Below are 17,501 nucleotides of genomic sequence, written 5' to 3' on the forward strand. Positions count from 1 at the left end.
CCCTGTCTATGGTGATGGTAGAACCTCATCTCCTCTGAGGAAAGTTTCTACTGCTGAGTTACTTCAGAGACAAAACAAACCACAATGGCTTCTCTGGGCAACTTACAACTGACTCTTTAGGGCAATAACTTGAAGAGGTTACGCCCCCTTTACTGCTGCTGAGGAAGATTTCTGACTAGCAGCTTAGGGACAGAAAATGCCAAAACTATGGAAAGAAAAGGACGAGAAACACAATATGGGCATCGTTCTTTTTGCTTCGGGAGAATCACATGTGACAATTTGGTAAAAATCTTTTTCTGTCAAAAGGAAATTGATGTTACAGTTTAAGCAGGTTTTGATAATATTCAGTTATAAACTAATAAAATTATTATAGTCTTCGAAGCTGCCAGGCCCGAATTGTAATTGCTGGTGTTTTATATTTCAGCACTTTTTTAGTAGGACACATCATTTCAATGATTACATATTCCGGTTCACTAATGTCTCAGTCATTCTGATATTGATAAGCAGTCATCTTGAAGTTCCTCATGTTGAGTCTGGTGGTGGCTGTAAATAGTCTACTGCTTCATCAATGGTGGTGGGGAGAAAGTTTGTGGTGATTGGGGATGTGCGGGAGGTGGTGGAAAGGCTGAAGCTTGAGGATATGCTGGAGGTGGAGGAATTGATGGATCTTGAAGATATGCTGGAGGTGGAGGAATTGATGGATCTTGGAGATATGCTGGAGGTGGAGGAATTGATGGATCCTAAGGATATGTTGGAGGTGAAGGAATTGATGGATCTTGAGGATATGCTGGAGGTGAAGGAATTGATGGATCTTGAGGATATGCTGGAGGTGGAGGAATTAATAGACTTGAGAATATGCTGGAATTGGAGGAATTGATGGATCCTAAGGATATGATGGAGGTGAAGAAATTGATGGATCTTGAGGATATGCTGGAGGTCTAGGAATTGATGGATCTTGAGGATTTGCTGGAGGTGGAGGAATTGATGGATCTTGAGGATATGCTGGAGGTGGAGGAATTGATGGATCTGGAGGATATGCTGGAGGTCTAGGAATTGATGGATCTTGAGGATATCCTGGAGGTGGAGTAATTGATGGATCCTAAGGATATGATGGAGGTGAAGAAATTGATGGATCTTGAGGATATGCTGGAGGTGGAGGAATTGATGGATCTTGAGGATATGCTGGAGGTGGAGGAATTGATGGATCTTGAGGATATGCTGGAGGTGGAGGAATTGATGGATCTTGAGGATATGCTGGAGGTGGAGGAATTGATGGATCTTGAAGATATGCTGGAGGTCTAGGAATTGATGGATCTTGAGGATATGCTGAAGTTGGAGGAATTGATGGATCTTGAGGATATGCTGGAGGTCTAGGAATTGATGGATCTTGAAGAAATGCTGGAGGTGGAGGAAACAATGGATTTTGAGGATATGCCGGAGGTGGAGGAATTGATGGATCCTAAGGATATGCTTGATGTGAAGGAATTAATGGATCTTGAGGATATGCTGGAGGTGAAGGAATTGATGGATCCTAAGGATATGCTTGATGTGAAGGAATTAATGGATCTTGAGGATATGCTGGAGGTGAAGGAATTGATGTATCTTGAGGATATCCTGGAGGTGGAGGAATTGATGGATCCTGATGATATGCTGGAGGTGGAGGCATTCATGGATCTTGAAGATATGCTGGAGGAGGAGGAATTGATGGATCTTAAGGATATGCTGGAGGTGAAGGAATTGATGGATCTTAAGGATATGCTGGAGGTGGAGGAATTGATGGATCTTAAGGATATGCTGGAGGTGGAGGAATTGATGGATCCTAAGGATATGCTGGAGGTGAAGGAATTGATGGATCTTGAGGATATGCTGGAGGTCTGGTAATTGATGTATCTTGAGGATATGCTGGAGGTGGAGGAATTGATGGATCTTGAGGATATGTTGGAGGTGGAGGAATTGATGGATCTTGAAGATATGCTGGAGGAGGAGGAATTGATGGATCTTGAGGATATGCTGGAGGTGGAGGAATCAATGGATCTTGAGGATATGCTGGAGGTCTAGGAATTGATGGATCTTGAGGATAGGCTGGAGGTGGAGGAATTGATGGATCTTGAGTATATGCTGGAGGTGGAGGAATTGATGGATCTTGAGGATATGCTGGAGGTGGAGGAATTGATGGATCTTGAGGATATGCTGGAGGTTGAAAAAATGTTGGTAGTTCATGGAAAGTTCCTTCAGAATATGGAGGTGGATCCGATGGAACAAAACCATGATTTTCATTTCCTTGAGTCTAGAATGAGAAAATACATTGATAAATTGGTTTATCCTTTGTGATGTTTAGTTGAGATTCCTGCCTTGGGCGGCGCCCTCTGCTGGTTAACAGGGGGCGGCATTTTCAGAAGTGGCATGTCCTGGCTGCTTGGGACTGCAGGAGCAGAGTGGTAGGTGCATCTAACCTTTGTAAGGATAGACCTTTTAGGGCTAATCCTTTACTCCACTCAGTCTTTTATCGGGGGTAATATGCAAATTTTATAAAGAGGCTACTGGGGCGTGGAGTATCCGGAGCTGAGGTTACACGGTGCGGCTACTTCCCGCCCCATTAGTTTCTTTGACTCACATAAAGGAACTCAATGATATGATCACATGTTGTAGCATCAAATCACCCATAGGGCTCCATTCACACTGTGACACTGAACATGCAACTTGTATTTTTTAATTTAACATCAAATTTCCATTTACTGTCACGCACAGTGGTGTAACAAGACTCCATTGGGCCCCATGTAAACTTTGGATCGGGGGCCCCCACACACCTAAAATCGTGCTGTCACCACTGCATATTACATATTAATACCCATATAAGCTCCACAGACTTATACTCACCGCACCATCCATACTCCTGCACCTTACATGTAGTGTCCAGCAGCAGCCTCCCTTATTAATATACTGCCTTGCAACCCCCCTTATTAATAAGATGTCCAGAATCTGTCTCCAGCAGAGACAAGTCTGTGCGCTTTGCCCATGCACACTGTCGCCGCACTTTCATCAGGTTTCCCGAATATTTCCGATTTGTGACGAATTGCCAAGGATTTTGGCGCACGCGATCAGATTGTGTTGCATTGTCGTCGGCTTTCACGCCACAGAAATTGCGATCTTCAATGATATGAAGTAACATGAATAATCTGTCTCTCTAGTTACTAGTCCCTAAACTCTGCCTATCATAACAGACATTGTCCCAACACGTTTCGCTGGGTCACCCCGGCTTCCTCTAGGGGCGGGGGCGGCCGGGCTTGGACGCTTCTTATGTTGTAAACTCTGAGTGACCCCCTTAGGTGAACAGATTTCTGAAGGGTCGGACAAAGTGCAATCAGGACACGCAAACACTTTGTAAATACACGCGCACGCTCCCACCACCTTCTGTTTAGACAAACAACCGGTGCAGACACAACGATGGATCTGGGCCACGGTGTCATTGGGCCAACTATCCGAATGGTCTTGATTAAAATCCATACAGTACCTGGGAAGGAAAGTCCATCAGATAAGTCAAGGAGTGGAACCCATAGTAAACAATGTAGCCGGAAATATTTAGCTGTACCAGGTTTGTCATTAGAAAAAAAGAGGCGATAGCCATGGCCCCCACCTGGAGAGGAGAGAGAATATTGGTAAATAAGAGCAGATTATTACTTCCCTAAGCTTAAAACTGAAATACAAAAACTAAAGCTACACCCACCAAAGGAAAAATAATAATTCATTTTTTAATGCATTCGAATACCTAAAATTCTGGCATTAACCGTTTCCCATCGAGGCCCTTTTGCATTTTTGCGTTTTCATTTTTCACTCCCCGCCTTCAAAAATCTGTAATATTTTTATTTTTCCATGTACAAAGCTGTGCGAGGCTTACTTTCTACGTTACACATTGCACTTCATAGTGATGGTATTTAATATTCCTGCCGTGTACTGGGAAGCGGAAAAAACATTCCAAATGCAGTGAAAATGGTGAAAAAACACATTTGCGCCGTTTTCTTGTGGGCTTGGATTTTACGGATTTTACTGTGCGGCACAAATGACAGGTCTGCTTTATTCTTTGGGTATTTGGGTATTTATACAGGCTTTATAATGTTTTCATACATTTACAAAAATTAAAACCTCCTGTACAAAAACATTTTTGGGAATTTTGCCATCTTCTGGCGCTACTAACTTTTTTATACTTTGGTGCACGGAGCTGTGGGTGGTGTTGTTTTTTGCAACTTTTGATGACATTTTTAATGCTTCTATTTTTAGGACTGTATGACCTTTTGATCACTTTTTATAGAATTTTTTATATTTTTTAAAATGGCAAAAAAGTGGCTTTTTCGACTTTGAGTGCTATTTTCCGCTACAGGGTTAAAAACCGGTTAAAAACTGTTATTATATTTTGACAGATCGGGCATTTTCGGACGTGGCGATACCTAATGTGTTTATGATTTTTACTGTTTATTTATATTTATATCAGTTCTAGGGAAAGGGGGTGATTTGAATTTTCATGGTTTTTTTTTCGAATTTTTTTAAAACTTTTTTAAAAATTTTTATTTTTCCTATTTTTCGGACCCCTTAGGACACTTTAACCCTAGGTTGTCTGATTGATCCTACCATATACTGCCCTACTACAGTATGGCGGTATATTGGGATTTTCCTCCTCATTCATTACATAGTGCTGGGTTAACATGAAGCAGCCTCAGGTCTTCAGAAGACCCGAGGCTGTCATGGCGACAGATCACCGCTCCCCGATGATGTCACACGGAGCAACAATCTTTGGCATGGGCCCCGTCATCTCTTTGAAGCCGCGATCGGTGCTGGCAATATGTAGCAAAGACTTACCGGCTATGTAGAGGGCTCGGCCTGTGAGCCTCTCCATGCACCTGGCATGTGACGTATTATTAAGTCACATGTCGGTAAGGGGTTGAAGGGCACGATGGGTTGTATATAGTTAAACTAGTTTAATATGATAATTAAACTATGAGGTTGCTGTATATAAAATAACTGGGATGTTTGGGATGGGGGCTTTATTGCCCCGGGGCCTCCTGATACCTGGGGCCGACACTGAGAAACATAAAATACTCTTCTGTGATAACAGTACAGTGGCCTCAAAAACAATACAGTTTTCATAGTGACAAAAAGTGGTCCCCTACATTAGGACACCCGACTTACAGACGACCCCTAGTTACAGACGGACCCCTCTGCCCCCTGTGACCTCTGGTGACCCCTCTGCCCCCTGTGACCTCTGGTGACCCCTCTGCCCCCTGTGACCTCTGGTGACCTCTCTGGATGTTACTATAGTCCCAGGCTGCAATGATCAGCTGTAAGGTGTCTGTAATGAAGATTTATGGATAATCCTTGGTCCAATTACAGCAAAAAATTTTAAACTCCGAAAAATTTTTTGTCTGGAGCTACAATGATAAAATATACAGTTTCGACTTAAGAACAAACCTATGGACCCCATCTTGTATGTAACCCGGGGACGGCCTGTACTAGGAAATACTCACAGATCCGCACTCCGTCACACATGGAAAAATCCTGAAGGCGTCAATGCAGGAAATGACGATCCCAGTAACGATAATTATAACACTGAACGTGTGGAAGACGTTGCAAGCTCTGACCTGCGCAGGAGAAAGGAATCACAATCACATACCGGGCACCAGAAAATAACATGGGGGGGGGGTGCAAGACTTGGACTCAGTTGTCAGGTTTGTGCACCTTGAACTTTTGTCAAATTCCCGTTGTTAGGACAAATTGGGGCTCATTTACTTACCCGGTCCAGTCGCGATCCTGCGGCGCGTTGTCCGACAAGGATTTGGGTTCTGCCGGGATTCACTCAGGTCGTGCGCCCGATATCCAGCAGGTGTCGCTGCTGCGCCGAGGTCCACTGGAGTTCACCTTCTTCTTCCCGGTGCATGTGAGTGCTGATCTTGCGACACAAATCGATTTTTAAATTCTGCGGTTTTTCCAAATCCGTGGGGTTGTCCAACGGTCCGGCCTCGATTTCTGTTTTGTGAAAGCCGGTGCTGATGCGCCACAATCCGATCGCGTGCTCCAAAATCCCGGGGCAATTTGGCGCAAAACGGAAATATTCGGGAAACCCGATGCAATCGCGGCTGCAGGACCCTTAGTAAAGGAGCCTCATTATGAAGATGTGCAGTGCAACCATTTACAGCCATTTATTATGGGCGACCACTAGGCTCCTGATCACTTATACAAGGTCTCCTGAGAAGAGTCATGAGAAACGAGACAGACCACCAGACAGACCACCAGACAGGCCACCAGACAGACCACCAGACAGGCCACCAGACAGACCACCAGACAGGCCACCAGACAGACCACCAGACAGGCCACCAGACAGACCACCAGACAGACCACCAGACAGGCCACCAGACAGACCACTAGACAGACCACCAGACAGACCACCAGACAGGCCACCAGACAGACCACCAGACAGGCCACAAGACAGACCACCAGACAGGCCACCAGACAGGCCACCATGCTCACATCAAATGGTTTTGTTTGACGACATGGGAAAAATAAAATACTGCTCCTTAGAAGGTCGAAATTAAATAAAACTTCAGATTCTTAGGCCGGTGCGTGGTGTTGTGAACCCGTTTTTAAGCAGTTGGTTAAAAAGATGCATCCGTTTTTGACTCCGTTTTAATTAACACAATTGGTAAAACTGGTCAAAAACATGTGCATTTTTTTAACCAACTGCTTAAAAATGGCCCAAAAACGAGTTCAAAAAGCCATGTGTGCCGCCAGCCTTACTCATATATCCAAGCACCATGAATAATTATTCTTAATTAATTGATCATCAGCAAGTGTGACCACCTCATTAAAAGCAGAATTTTATTTATTGGTAGATGCCTCGAACCCCAGAGTGAAAGTTATTATTCTTATTCCCCCTCTGGCTGGTGTTGCAGAGTCGTCTTCTAGAACAGTGTAGGAGACCTGTGTAACCGGACGCATGGCCTGCAGAGACAGCAGCTGTCGTCTCCATCTGTGGGCAATCTCCCTCCATCCAGCTCTGTCTCCCTTACAGAGCCTGCCCTAACCTTGCTGACAAAGAAGCCACTGCCTTCTCCAGCCCCAAGTTCCTGAATCTGGGCTGTGAGCTTCCATACCAGCCACCGTGGACCTGGCAGACAGGACACTACATAGGACTCTACACCTGGCAGACAGGACACTACATAGGACTCTACACCTGGCAGACAGGACACTACATAGGACTCTACACCTGGCAGACAGGACACTACATCGGACACTACACCCGGCAGACAGGACACTACATCGGACACTACACCTGGCAGACAGGACACTACATAGGACACTACACCCGGCAGACAGGACACTACATCGGACACTACACCTGGCAGACAGGACACTACACCTTGCAGACAGGACACTACACCCGGCAGACAGGACACTACATAGGACACTACACCTGGCAGACAGGACACTACATAGGACACTACACCTGGCAGACAGGACACTACATAGGACACTACACCCGGCAGACAGGACACTACATAGGACACTACACCTGGCAGACAGGACACTACATAGGACACTACACCCGGCAGACAGGACACTACATCGGACACTACACCTGGCAGACAGGACACTACATCGGACACTACACCTGGCAGACAGGACACTACATAGGACACTACACCTGGCAGACAGGACACTACATAGGACACTACACCTGGCAGACAGGACACTACATAGGACAGTACACCTGGCAGACAGGACACTACATAGGACACTACACCCGGCAGACAGGACACTACATCGGACACTACACCCGGCAGACAGGACACTACATAGGACTCTACACCTGGCAGACAGGACACTACACCTGGCAGACAGGACACTACATAGGACACTACACCCGGCACACAGGACACTACATAGGACTCTACACCTGGCAGACAGGACACTACACCTGGCAGACAGGACACTACATAGGACACTACACCCGGCAGACAGGACACTACATCGGACACTACACCCGGCACACAGGACACTACATAGGACTCTACACCTGGCAGACAGGACACTACACCTGGCAGACAGGACACTACATAGGACACTACACCCGGCACACAGGACACTACATAGGACTCTACACCTGGCAGACAGGACACTACACCTGGCAGACAGGACACTACATAGGACACTACACCCGGCACACAGGACACTACATAGGACTCTACACCTGGCAGACAGGACACTACACCTGGCAGACAGGACACTACATAGGACACTACACCCGGCAGACAGGACACTACATAGGACTCTACACCTGGCAGACAGGACACTACACCTGGCAGACAGGACACTACATAGGACACTACACCTGGCAGACAGGACACTACACCTGGCAGACAGGACACTACATAGGACACTACACCCGGCAGACAGGACACTACCTCAGCCTGGTACAGTTCCTGCCTTTAAGTCTTTGAATAAAGAGTCTGTACGTTTGGTGTTCTACATCTTGTCTCCATGTGTGATTGCTGGCTGCTGCTAACATCTTGGGCCTCCTCTCTACCATCTCCCCCGTTATCCCTATAACACGCACACATGTGGCCTCCCTCCTCTTCTTGCCTGTTCCACCTGGACCCAGCGACCATGAGCAGTCTAGCTCTAGGATAAAGCCAGACACTCCAGATGCCCCCACACCACAAGGTCAGGTCCCGGTGAAAGGTCATTGCACTTACAGATGATACATTCTTACCAGCTTAGCAGATACAATGTTGTGGGCAGCAACCGCCAGAAATCCGGAGAAGATCAACTACGTAGGAAACACAAAACACTCCATAAATTCACAATGAAAAGTAAAGGACATATAATTCAGATACAAAGGAGAACTCAGAAAACAGACGTCACGAGAGAGGAGACCGCGGACACCAGTGAGCAGCTTTCTATGTATTGTTGTGCAGGAATAACAACCATTACAAAAATGAAGGACCTTTCACCCTAAAAAATGCTCTAGGAGCTGCTTACAGAAGTATTGCTGCCCCATTATTAGTTTAGATAACACCAAGTTTTCTGACCATAAGAACATTGGTGAAATCTTGTGGGTGCAGAATTACCCAGTGCACAAGATACAGAGAGTCCTGAAGCTGCCGGCTGTTCATTATATTAAAGTCTGTTTCACAGCCAAAGCTGCACCTGCACATCCGTACCCCTAGGATGCCGGCCATATGCCACTGGTTTCATAGAAAATATTTCATATCTGACGTGTCTGCATAATATGGATGTGACCTACTATCTCCAGCACACATCTATGCTCATACCTTCATATCTCTTCATGGACACGTCCCTGCCCCTGCTCCATCAGCACTTCCCCCCTCCTTCTGCCTGATGTAATCTCACACAATAGGAAGGGGGAAGTGCCGTGCACAGTGTAACAGCCTGTAAAGCTACAGCATGGAGGGGCTTTGGTAACACTCCCCAGGGGACCTTCTGGCTCATTAGCATAGTTATAAAAGTTGATGTTAGAAGGCAGGAGGCCATGGATAACAGATATAAAGAGATACCACAGTCCCGGTACCCGGATCTAGATTTGGGGAAGATTTCTGAGTTCAGTGGGGAAAATATGTCAGCCACCAATTGTACAGTCCTGTCACTGAAAAATATGAGAGACGTGTAACTGACATCATAGTGCAACGCCCCTGCCGATACAAGACAGAGGGGTTGTTGCAAATACGTCCCACCATGTAGCTTGCAACTTGTGTGGAGTCTGATCAACCCCACAGCAGGTCACTACACAACATGGGGGACACTGCAGCGGTAGATCCTGCCGGGGAAGGCAGGAGTTAATTGTTCAATGTGATGTCATTCCATCAGCCAATCACATCTGTTATCTTATTGTATTGTAAGCTGGGATGTAATTGGAGGAGTAACCACCACCTGACCAGGGGGAGTTATAAAACTCCTGGTCAGGAAAGTTCTAGAGATCAGTCAGTCAGGAAAGATCAGAAGACTGACAAGTGTCAGACAGTCAGGGAGAGAAGACTGGAGTAAATCCAGTCAGGTTGGTCAGTCAGACAGACTCGTTCAGTTGGTCTCTGAGGGAGACCAGTGCAGTGCAGCGAGTACACCAGATCAGACCGGTCTAGTCAGACAGAGGAGAGCCAGCTCATTGCCTGAGCAGCTCTGAGGAGTTAGTGAGAGGAAAGGGGTATCATCCTACCTTCAAGGGTGATATCTGAAGTAACCCAGGACAAGCTGAAGCATCCTGCTAGGACACAGCTACCTCCCAGCCTGCCATTGCATCCAGGCTGGTGATCAATCCCTGTGGTTCCCTCCAACTACATCCCCAGCACCCTACCATTGTTAAGATTCGTTCAGTACGTTATCCACTGTTCCTATTGGTTCCAATAAAGAACTGTAAGTTGCTTTTAGACAACGTCTGCCTCCGTCTGGTCCCTGCTACTACGGCTGTCACAATCACGGGCACCCTGTCCACCACACAGAGACTCATACTCCAGACACCAAAGGGTTGCCCCAGGGAGAACTACTATAACAGTCTCTCCCTTATTATTTCTTGCCAACACCACCTGCTGGAGACCTGCCAGGCTGTAAGACAGCCCTCCGGTTCCCCCGTACCAAGCACCGTGACACTAGCGTGCCTAGGCCACAACCGCCAGCCACTCAGGTATTCCGGGCCCCGGCTGCCTTCAGGCCCCAAGAAAAGGCTAGGCCCCGGTGGGGGATGTTGCAATAGGTAGAACCTGAACTATGAGAGACAAAGGGGGAGATTTACTTACCCGTCCGACTAAGTTCACCTAAAGTGCGATGATAATGCGCTATGCCGCGAGTCACTAAGATCATGCGGCTGATATCCTGCATGTGTCGCTTCCCCGCTCAGGTCCCCGGAGTTCACCTTCTTCTTCCTGGTGCATGTAAGTGCATTGTCCGTGTATAATGCGCTGTGCCGCGAGTCACTAAGATCATGCGGCCGATATCCTACATCTGTCGCTTCCCCGCTCAGGTCCCCGGGGCTCACCTTCTTCCTGGTGCATGTAAGTGCATTGTCCGTGTATAATGCGCTGTGCGGGGAGTCACTAAGATCGTGCGTCCGATATTCTGCATGTGTCGCTTCCCCGCTCAGGTCCCCGGAGTTCACCTTCTTCTTCCTGGTGCATGTAAGTGCATTGTCCGTGTATAATGTGCTGTGCGGGGAGTCACTAAGATCCTGCGCCTGATATCCTGCATGTGTCGCTTCCCCGCTCAGGTCCCCGGAGTTCACCTTCTTCTTCCTGGTGCATGTAAGTGCATTGTCTGTGTATAATGCGCTGTGCGGGGAGTCACTAAGATCCTGCACCTGATATCCTGCATGTGTCACTTCCCCGCTCAGGTCCCCGGAGTTCACCTTCTTCTTCTTGATGCATGTAAGTGCATTGTCCATGTATAATGCGCTGTGCGGGGAGTCACTAAGATCCTGCCCCCGATATCCTGCATGTGTCGCTTCCCCGCTCAGGTCCCCGGAGTTCACCTTCTTCTTCCTGGTGCATGTAAGTGCATTGTCCGTGTATAATGCGCTGTGCGGGGAGTCACTAAGATCCTGCGCCCGATATCCTGCATGTGTCGCTTCCCTGCTCAGGTCCCCGGAGTTCACCTCCTTCTTCCTGGTGCATGTAAGTGCATTGTCCGTGTATAATGCGCTGTGCGGGGAGTCACTAAGATCCTGTGTCCGATATCCTGCATGTGTCGCTTCCCCGCTCAGGTCCCAGGGGTTCACCTTCTTCTTCCTGGTGCATGTAAGTGCATTGTCTGTGTATAATGCGCTGTGCAGGGAGTCACTAAGATCCTGCCCCCGATATCCTGCATGTGTCGCTTCCCCGCTCAGGTCCCCAGAGTTCAACTTCTTCTTCCTAGTGCATGTAAGTGCATTGTCTGTGTATAATGCGCTGTGCAGGGAGTCACTAAGATCCTGCGCCCGATATCCTGCATGTGTCGCTTCCCTGCTCAGGTCCCCGGAGTTCACCTCCTTCTTCCTGGTGCATGTAAGTGCATTGTCCGTGTATAATGCGCTGTGCGGGGAGTCACTAAGATCCTGAGTCCGATATCCTGCATGTGTCGCTTCCCCGCTCAGGTCCCAGGGGTTCACCTTCTTCTTCCTGGTGCATGTAAGTGCATTGTCTGTGTATAATGCGCTGTGCAGGGAGTCACTAAGATCCTGCCCCCGATATCCTGCATGTGTCGCTTCCCCGCTCAGGTCCCCGGAGTTCAACTTCTTCTTCCTAGTGCATGTAAGTGCATTGTCTGTGTATAATGCGCTGTGCAGGGAGTCACTAAGATCCTGCGCCCGATATCCTGCATGTGTCGCTTCCCCGCTCAGGTCCCCGGAGTTCACCTTCTTCTTCCTGGTGCATGTAAGTGTATTGTCTATGTATAATGTGCTGTGCGGGGAGTCACTAAGATCCTGCACCTGATATCCTGCATGTGTCGCTTCCCCGCTCAGGTCCCAGGAGTTCACCTTCTTCTTCCTGGTGCATGTAAGTGCATTGTCCGTGTATAATGCCCTGTGCAGGGAGTCGCTAAGATCGTGCACCCGATATCCTACATCTGTCGCTTCCCCGCTCAGGTCCCCGGAGTTCACCTTCTTCTTCCTGGTGCATGTGAGCGCATTGTCTGTGTATAATGCGCTGTGCAGGGAGTCACTAAGATCCTGCCCCCGATATCCTGCATGTGTCGCTTCCCCGCTCAGGTCCCCGGAGTTCAACTTCTTCTTCCTAGTGCATGTAAGTGCATTGTCTGTGTATAATGCGCTGTGCAGGGAGTCACTAAGATCCTGCGCCCGATATCCTGCATGTGTCGCTTCCCCGCTCAGGTCCCCGGAGTTCACCTTCTTCTTCCTGGTGCATGTAAGTGTATTGTCTATGTATAATGTGCTGTGCGGGGAGTCACTAAGATCCTGCACCTGATATCCTGCATGTGTCGCTTCCCCGCTCAGGTCCCAGGAGTTCACCTTCTTCTTCCTGGTGCATGTAAGTGCATTGTCCGTGTATAATGCCCTGTGCAGGGAGTCGCTAAGATCGTGCACCCGATATCCTACATCTGTCGCTTCCCCGCTCAGGTCCCCGGAGTTCACCTTCTTCTTCCTGGTGCATGTGAGCGCATGTCTTGCGACACAATTTGAATTGCGCCAAAAACCCCTGTTAAAAGTGGCGCAAATCAGAAATAGTTGAGAAACCTGATAAAAATGCGGTGTGTGGACCTTTAGTTGATGTGCCCCTTTGTTTTGTGCTTTGTGCTATATAATTCCTTATGTTTGTGCATTAGGAGTGCTGCTGCTGGTGTCTTGGCAATAGATAGTTAGGTAGATAATAGATAGTTAGGTAGATAATAGATAGTTAGGTAGATAATAGATAGTTAGGTAGATAATAGATAGTTAGGTAGATAATAGATAGTTAGGTAGATAATAGATTGTTAGGTAGATAATAGATAGTTAGGTAGATAATAGACACACACAAGATACTTACATATGTTGGTCCCCAAAAGATTATGTAACTGTGCCAGGCATAAATTTTTCCACCAACAAAGTTTAGGACGATGCCAAGTGCCAGCTGAAAGCCTGCCACCCCGACCTGCGAAAACTGGAAATGTAACACAATAGTTTGTTCCGAATCATTTGGCTGGAGTTACACTTACAAAATATATCAGTTCCGACTTACATACAAATTGTGCACGTAACCCGGGGATTGCTGCATCACGCACTCTTTGGCGTGTTTGGGGACACCAACTTTCATGTTATTTAGCGACCTTGAAAGCTGAACTGGGGATCTGAATATCCTACTGCTCCTGCATTGTCTGCTTCCACACACTTCATAAGAATAAAAGTAGTGAAGCAGAATCCCACCTCTCACAAAAATAAGAAAATCAGGATGTTCTTCTCAATTCTCAAGCCAGTCAGCTGCAAGGGCGGCGTCCAGGAACGCCCATAAATATCCCATCCACAGGCCGGTTACACTTTCTCCTGGGATTTGTAGTTCTTTTGTCTATGTTTTGCTAATATGTAATCTCTAATTGCCAGATCCAGAACCTTGACCCCCAACCTGACCCGGATCCCTGGATAGTGCATGTGAAAATGACATTTTTTTCCCTTTTTTTCTAGTAAAAATGCCTTTTCAGTTCACAATGTCAGACGCCCCGGAATGTGTCACCATAGAGACACCGCAAACCATTGGTGAGCGAGTTAGAGTGACCCATTGCTGATACCGCCTGGGCCCAACATTCAGGACATTAAAATGTAAGAACATTGAATTCTCATCTGCTGGGCATTTATATCTAACCCGACAGCTTTAGATTCTGTCAAGACCCCTCAGCGAATAAATAAACTGATCTTTATGACAACAGATGTTGGGGGATATTTATCTTACGCCGCAGCTTGTGAGCAGGGAGGGAGGCTGAAGCCCCTAGATGTATCCGGGGGGGAGGGGGGATCTTACGCAGCGTTGCCCTGCCTGGCATAGAAATATACACAGCCGGCAAATTTTCACATGTGAAAAGTCAACGGCTACAGCAAGTGCTCAGGCGTGGGGACAGTAAGCTTTATACTACAGGGGACTGATTATATACTACAGGGGACTGGCTGGCTATATATACTACAGGGGGCTGGTAAATATATACTACAGGGGGCAGGCAGGCTATAATTACTGGGGGCTGGCTGGCTATATACTACTGGGGCTGGCTGGCTGTATACTAGAGGAGGGATAGCAGGCTAGATACTACAGGGGGCTGGCTGGCTATATACTATGGGGGGCTGGATGTATACTTCGGGGGGGGGTTAACTATATACTACAGGGGGCTTGCTATATACTACAGGGGCTGGCTATATACTACAGGGGGCTAATTATATACTACTGGGAGCAAGCTATATACCACTGGGGGCTGGCTGGATATATACTCTGGATGGATGGCTGTGGTCTGGATGGCTGTATACTACAGGGGGCTGGCTGTATACTATAGGGGGCAGGCTGGCTGTATGCTACAGGGGGCTGGCTGTATACTACTAAGGGCTGGCTATATACTACTAAGGGCTGGCAGGCTGTATACTACAAGAAGCTAGCTGGCTGTATACTACAGGGGGCTGGCAGGCTATATACTACAGGGTGCTGGCTGTATACTACTGGGGGCTGGCTGGCTGTATACTACAGGGGGCTGGCAGGCTATATACTACAGGGGGCTGGCTGTATACTACTGGGGGCTGGCTGTATACTACAGGGGGCTGGCAGGCTATATACTACAGGGGGCTGGCTGTATACTACTGGGGGCTGGCTGTATACTACAGGGGGCTGGCAGGCTATATACTACAGGGGGCTGGATATATACTACAGGGGGCTTTCTGGCTATATACTAATAGGGTCTTGCTGGCTATATACTGGGGAAGCTGTGACCAATGCATTTCCCACCCTCGGCTTATACTGGAGTCATTATACTCGAGTACAAATTATATATTTAGATTGTGAGCCCCATGGGGAGAGGGACCAATATGTCATGCTATGTGCAGAGCAGCGTAATCTGTGTGCGCTATATAAATAAAGAATTATTATTATTATATAACATATTTTGCCCCCCGAATAGATCATTTTATATATTATTATAGATATTTTCCCCTCTAATAATTTTTTGATATATATAATGCCCCCTCTGTAATGTCTCTGTGATCTCTATATTTACACCATTGCAAAGCTTATTTCAGTATTGAATGCACTTGTATCCTCGGATGAGCCAGGTATGCATGTGTATAGGGTCATAGGGTAGGAGTTAGGCGCACATTCACATGACAACTATTGAAAGTTTTTCAGAGACTTGCGCTGATTTCTCTGTTGCATTAGTGTTTTTATAGAATAATTTTGTACATGTGTCATTGATCCGTGTCCCTGAGGTCCTACTCATGAAGTGCGCGGATTATTTATAGGAATAGCGATCTATAGTCTCCAGGTAACTATCTATCATATACATGGTGTTTGAGATATAATTACTATTAAGAAACTCACCCCCCGAAATCTGGGTTGAGACCTCAGAAAGACTTGGTGGAAGGCCGTTGCCCGCCTGTTGTCGGATGCAGAAGATGGATTTTGGCTGGAGAATCCGTGGGAGATGCTGATGAAGGGCTCCGGCAGGGGCTCCTCACACCCAGGCTCTACATTTTGTTGAAATGGAGGCAGAATATTGATATTTACGGTGTCGTGGAAGTGGACGCGTACAGCACCTGCCTGTGACGCCATACAGACAATGCGCTGGGAATACGGGAAAAACTCATTACCACCCGGGAAAATTGCATGAAAAATGTCTGTAATACTGTCCTATAGCCTCTACAGCGGGTTATGAAATCTAAACCTTGCTCTAAGACAAGATTACCTCCAACCATTTTATTACCCTGATCGTGTTCAGGAGAGGAGGAATGCCGCAGCAGCTCCATAAAAGCGTAAAAGAGTCAAAGTACAAATGTCCTTCCCTATCCCTCCTCCAGACAGGGAATATTACAGTAACATAATAGCACAATACATACATTAGATACATTACATACGTTACATACATAATAGCACAATACATACATTACATACATTACATACATTACATACAGTCAGGTGACCGGTCCTCCTGTAATATTCCGAGAGGAAAGTTGTCACATTGAACTGCAATGGAATTAGTTTTTTCCTTAAAAATCTGCTAAAATTGAAAAATGAATCGGAAAATAATTTGTTCCCTAAAAATTGTTTCATTGAAAAAATACATAGACTAATCCCACAAAAACATGTGACAACACTGGAGCCATAGACAAAGGGGAACATGATGGTGGTAAGGGGGACCTATGCTAGTATTGGGGTAAGATGGTCTCCTTGTTATAAGAAGAAAGTAGGTGGTGTATAGTGAGAAGGCCGGGGCTCAGGAGCAGATGTCACTTCCTGTCCTGTATCTTGAACTTCCTGAACTCCGGGGACCTGAGCGGGGAAGCGACACATGCAGGATATCGGGTGCAGGATCTTAGTGACTCCCCGCACAGCGCATTATACACGGACAATGCACTTACATGCACCAGGAAGAAGAAGGTGAACTCCAGGGACCTGAACGGGGAAGCGACACATGCAGGATATCGGGGGCACAATCTTAGTGACTCCCCGCACAGCACATTATACACGGACAATGCACTTACATGCACCAGGAAGAAGAAGGTGAACTCCGGGGACCTGAGCGGGGAAGCGACACATGCAGGATATCGGGCGCAGGATCTTAGTGACTCCCCGCACAGCGCATTATACACGGACAATGCACTTACATGCACCAGGAAGAAGAAGGTGAACTTCTGGGACCTGAACGGGGAAGTGACACATGCAGGATATCGGGCGCACGATCTTAGTGACTCCCTGCACAGCGCATTATACACTGACAATGCACTTACATGCACCAGGAAGAAGAAGGTGAACTCCGGGGACCTGAGCGGGGAAGTGACACATGCAGGATAT

The 17,501-nt window shown here is 47.2% G+C and overlaps 1 protein-coding gene across 1 annotated transcript; it reads right to left on the bottom strand.

Annotated features, from left to right (window-relative positions):
• Positions 1-930: 930 nt before the first annotated feature.
• Positions 931-16,345, bottom strand: LOC140106315 (uncharacterized). The gene is made up of 6 exons (XM_072130703.1): positions 16,032-16,345; positions 13,515-13,628; positions 8,759-8,815; positions 5,517-5,630; positions 3,512-3,634; positions 931-2,287 (listed from the first exon to the last, which is right to left on the bottom strand). Exons 1-6 carry the CDS (start codon positions 16,260-16,262, stop codon positions 1,820-1,822), a joined length of 1,107 nt encoding a protein of 368 aa, XP_071986804.1. The 5' UTR covers positions 16,263-16,345; the 3' UTR covers positions 931-1,819.
• Positions 16,346-17,501: the final 1,156 nt, after the last annotated feature.

Source organism: Engystomops pustulosus, chromosome 11, assembly GCF_040894005.1.
Source record: "Engystomops pustulosus chromosome 11, aEngPut4.maternal, whole genome shotgun sequence".
NCBI classification, from domain to species: domain Eukaryota; kingdom Metazoa; phylum Chordata; class Amphibia; order Anura; family Leptodactylidae; genus Engystomops; species Engystomops pustulosus.

What these genes read in the sequence shown, in the direction of transcription:
- LOC140106315 (XM_072130703.1), bottom strand. Translation starts at nt 16,262, where the DNA reads ATGGCGTCACAGGCAGGTGCTGTACGCGTCCACTTCCACGACACCGTA. An exon ending in CTCAACCCAGATTTCGGGGG is followed by an intron (nt 13,629 to 16,031) that starts GTGAGTTTCTTA and finishes TTACATTTCCAG; the next exon opens with TTTTCGCAGGTCGGGGTGGC. An exon ending in TCTTTTGGGGACCAACATAT is followed by an intron (nt 8,816 to 13,514) that starts GTAAGTATCTTG and finishes TTTCCTACGTAG; the next exon opens with TTGATCTTCTCCGGATTTCT.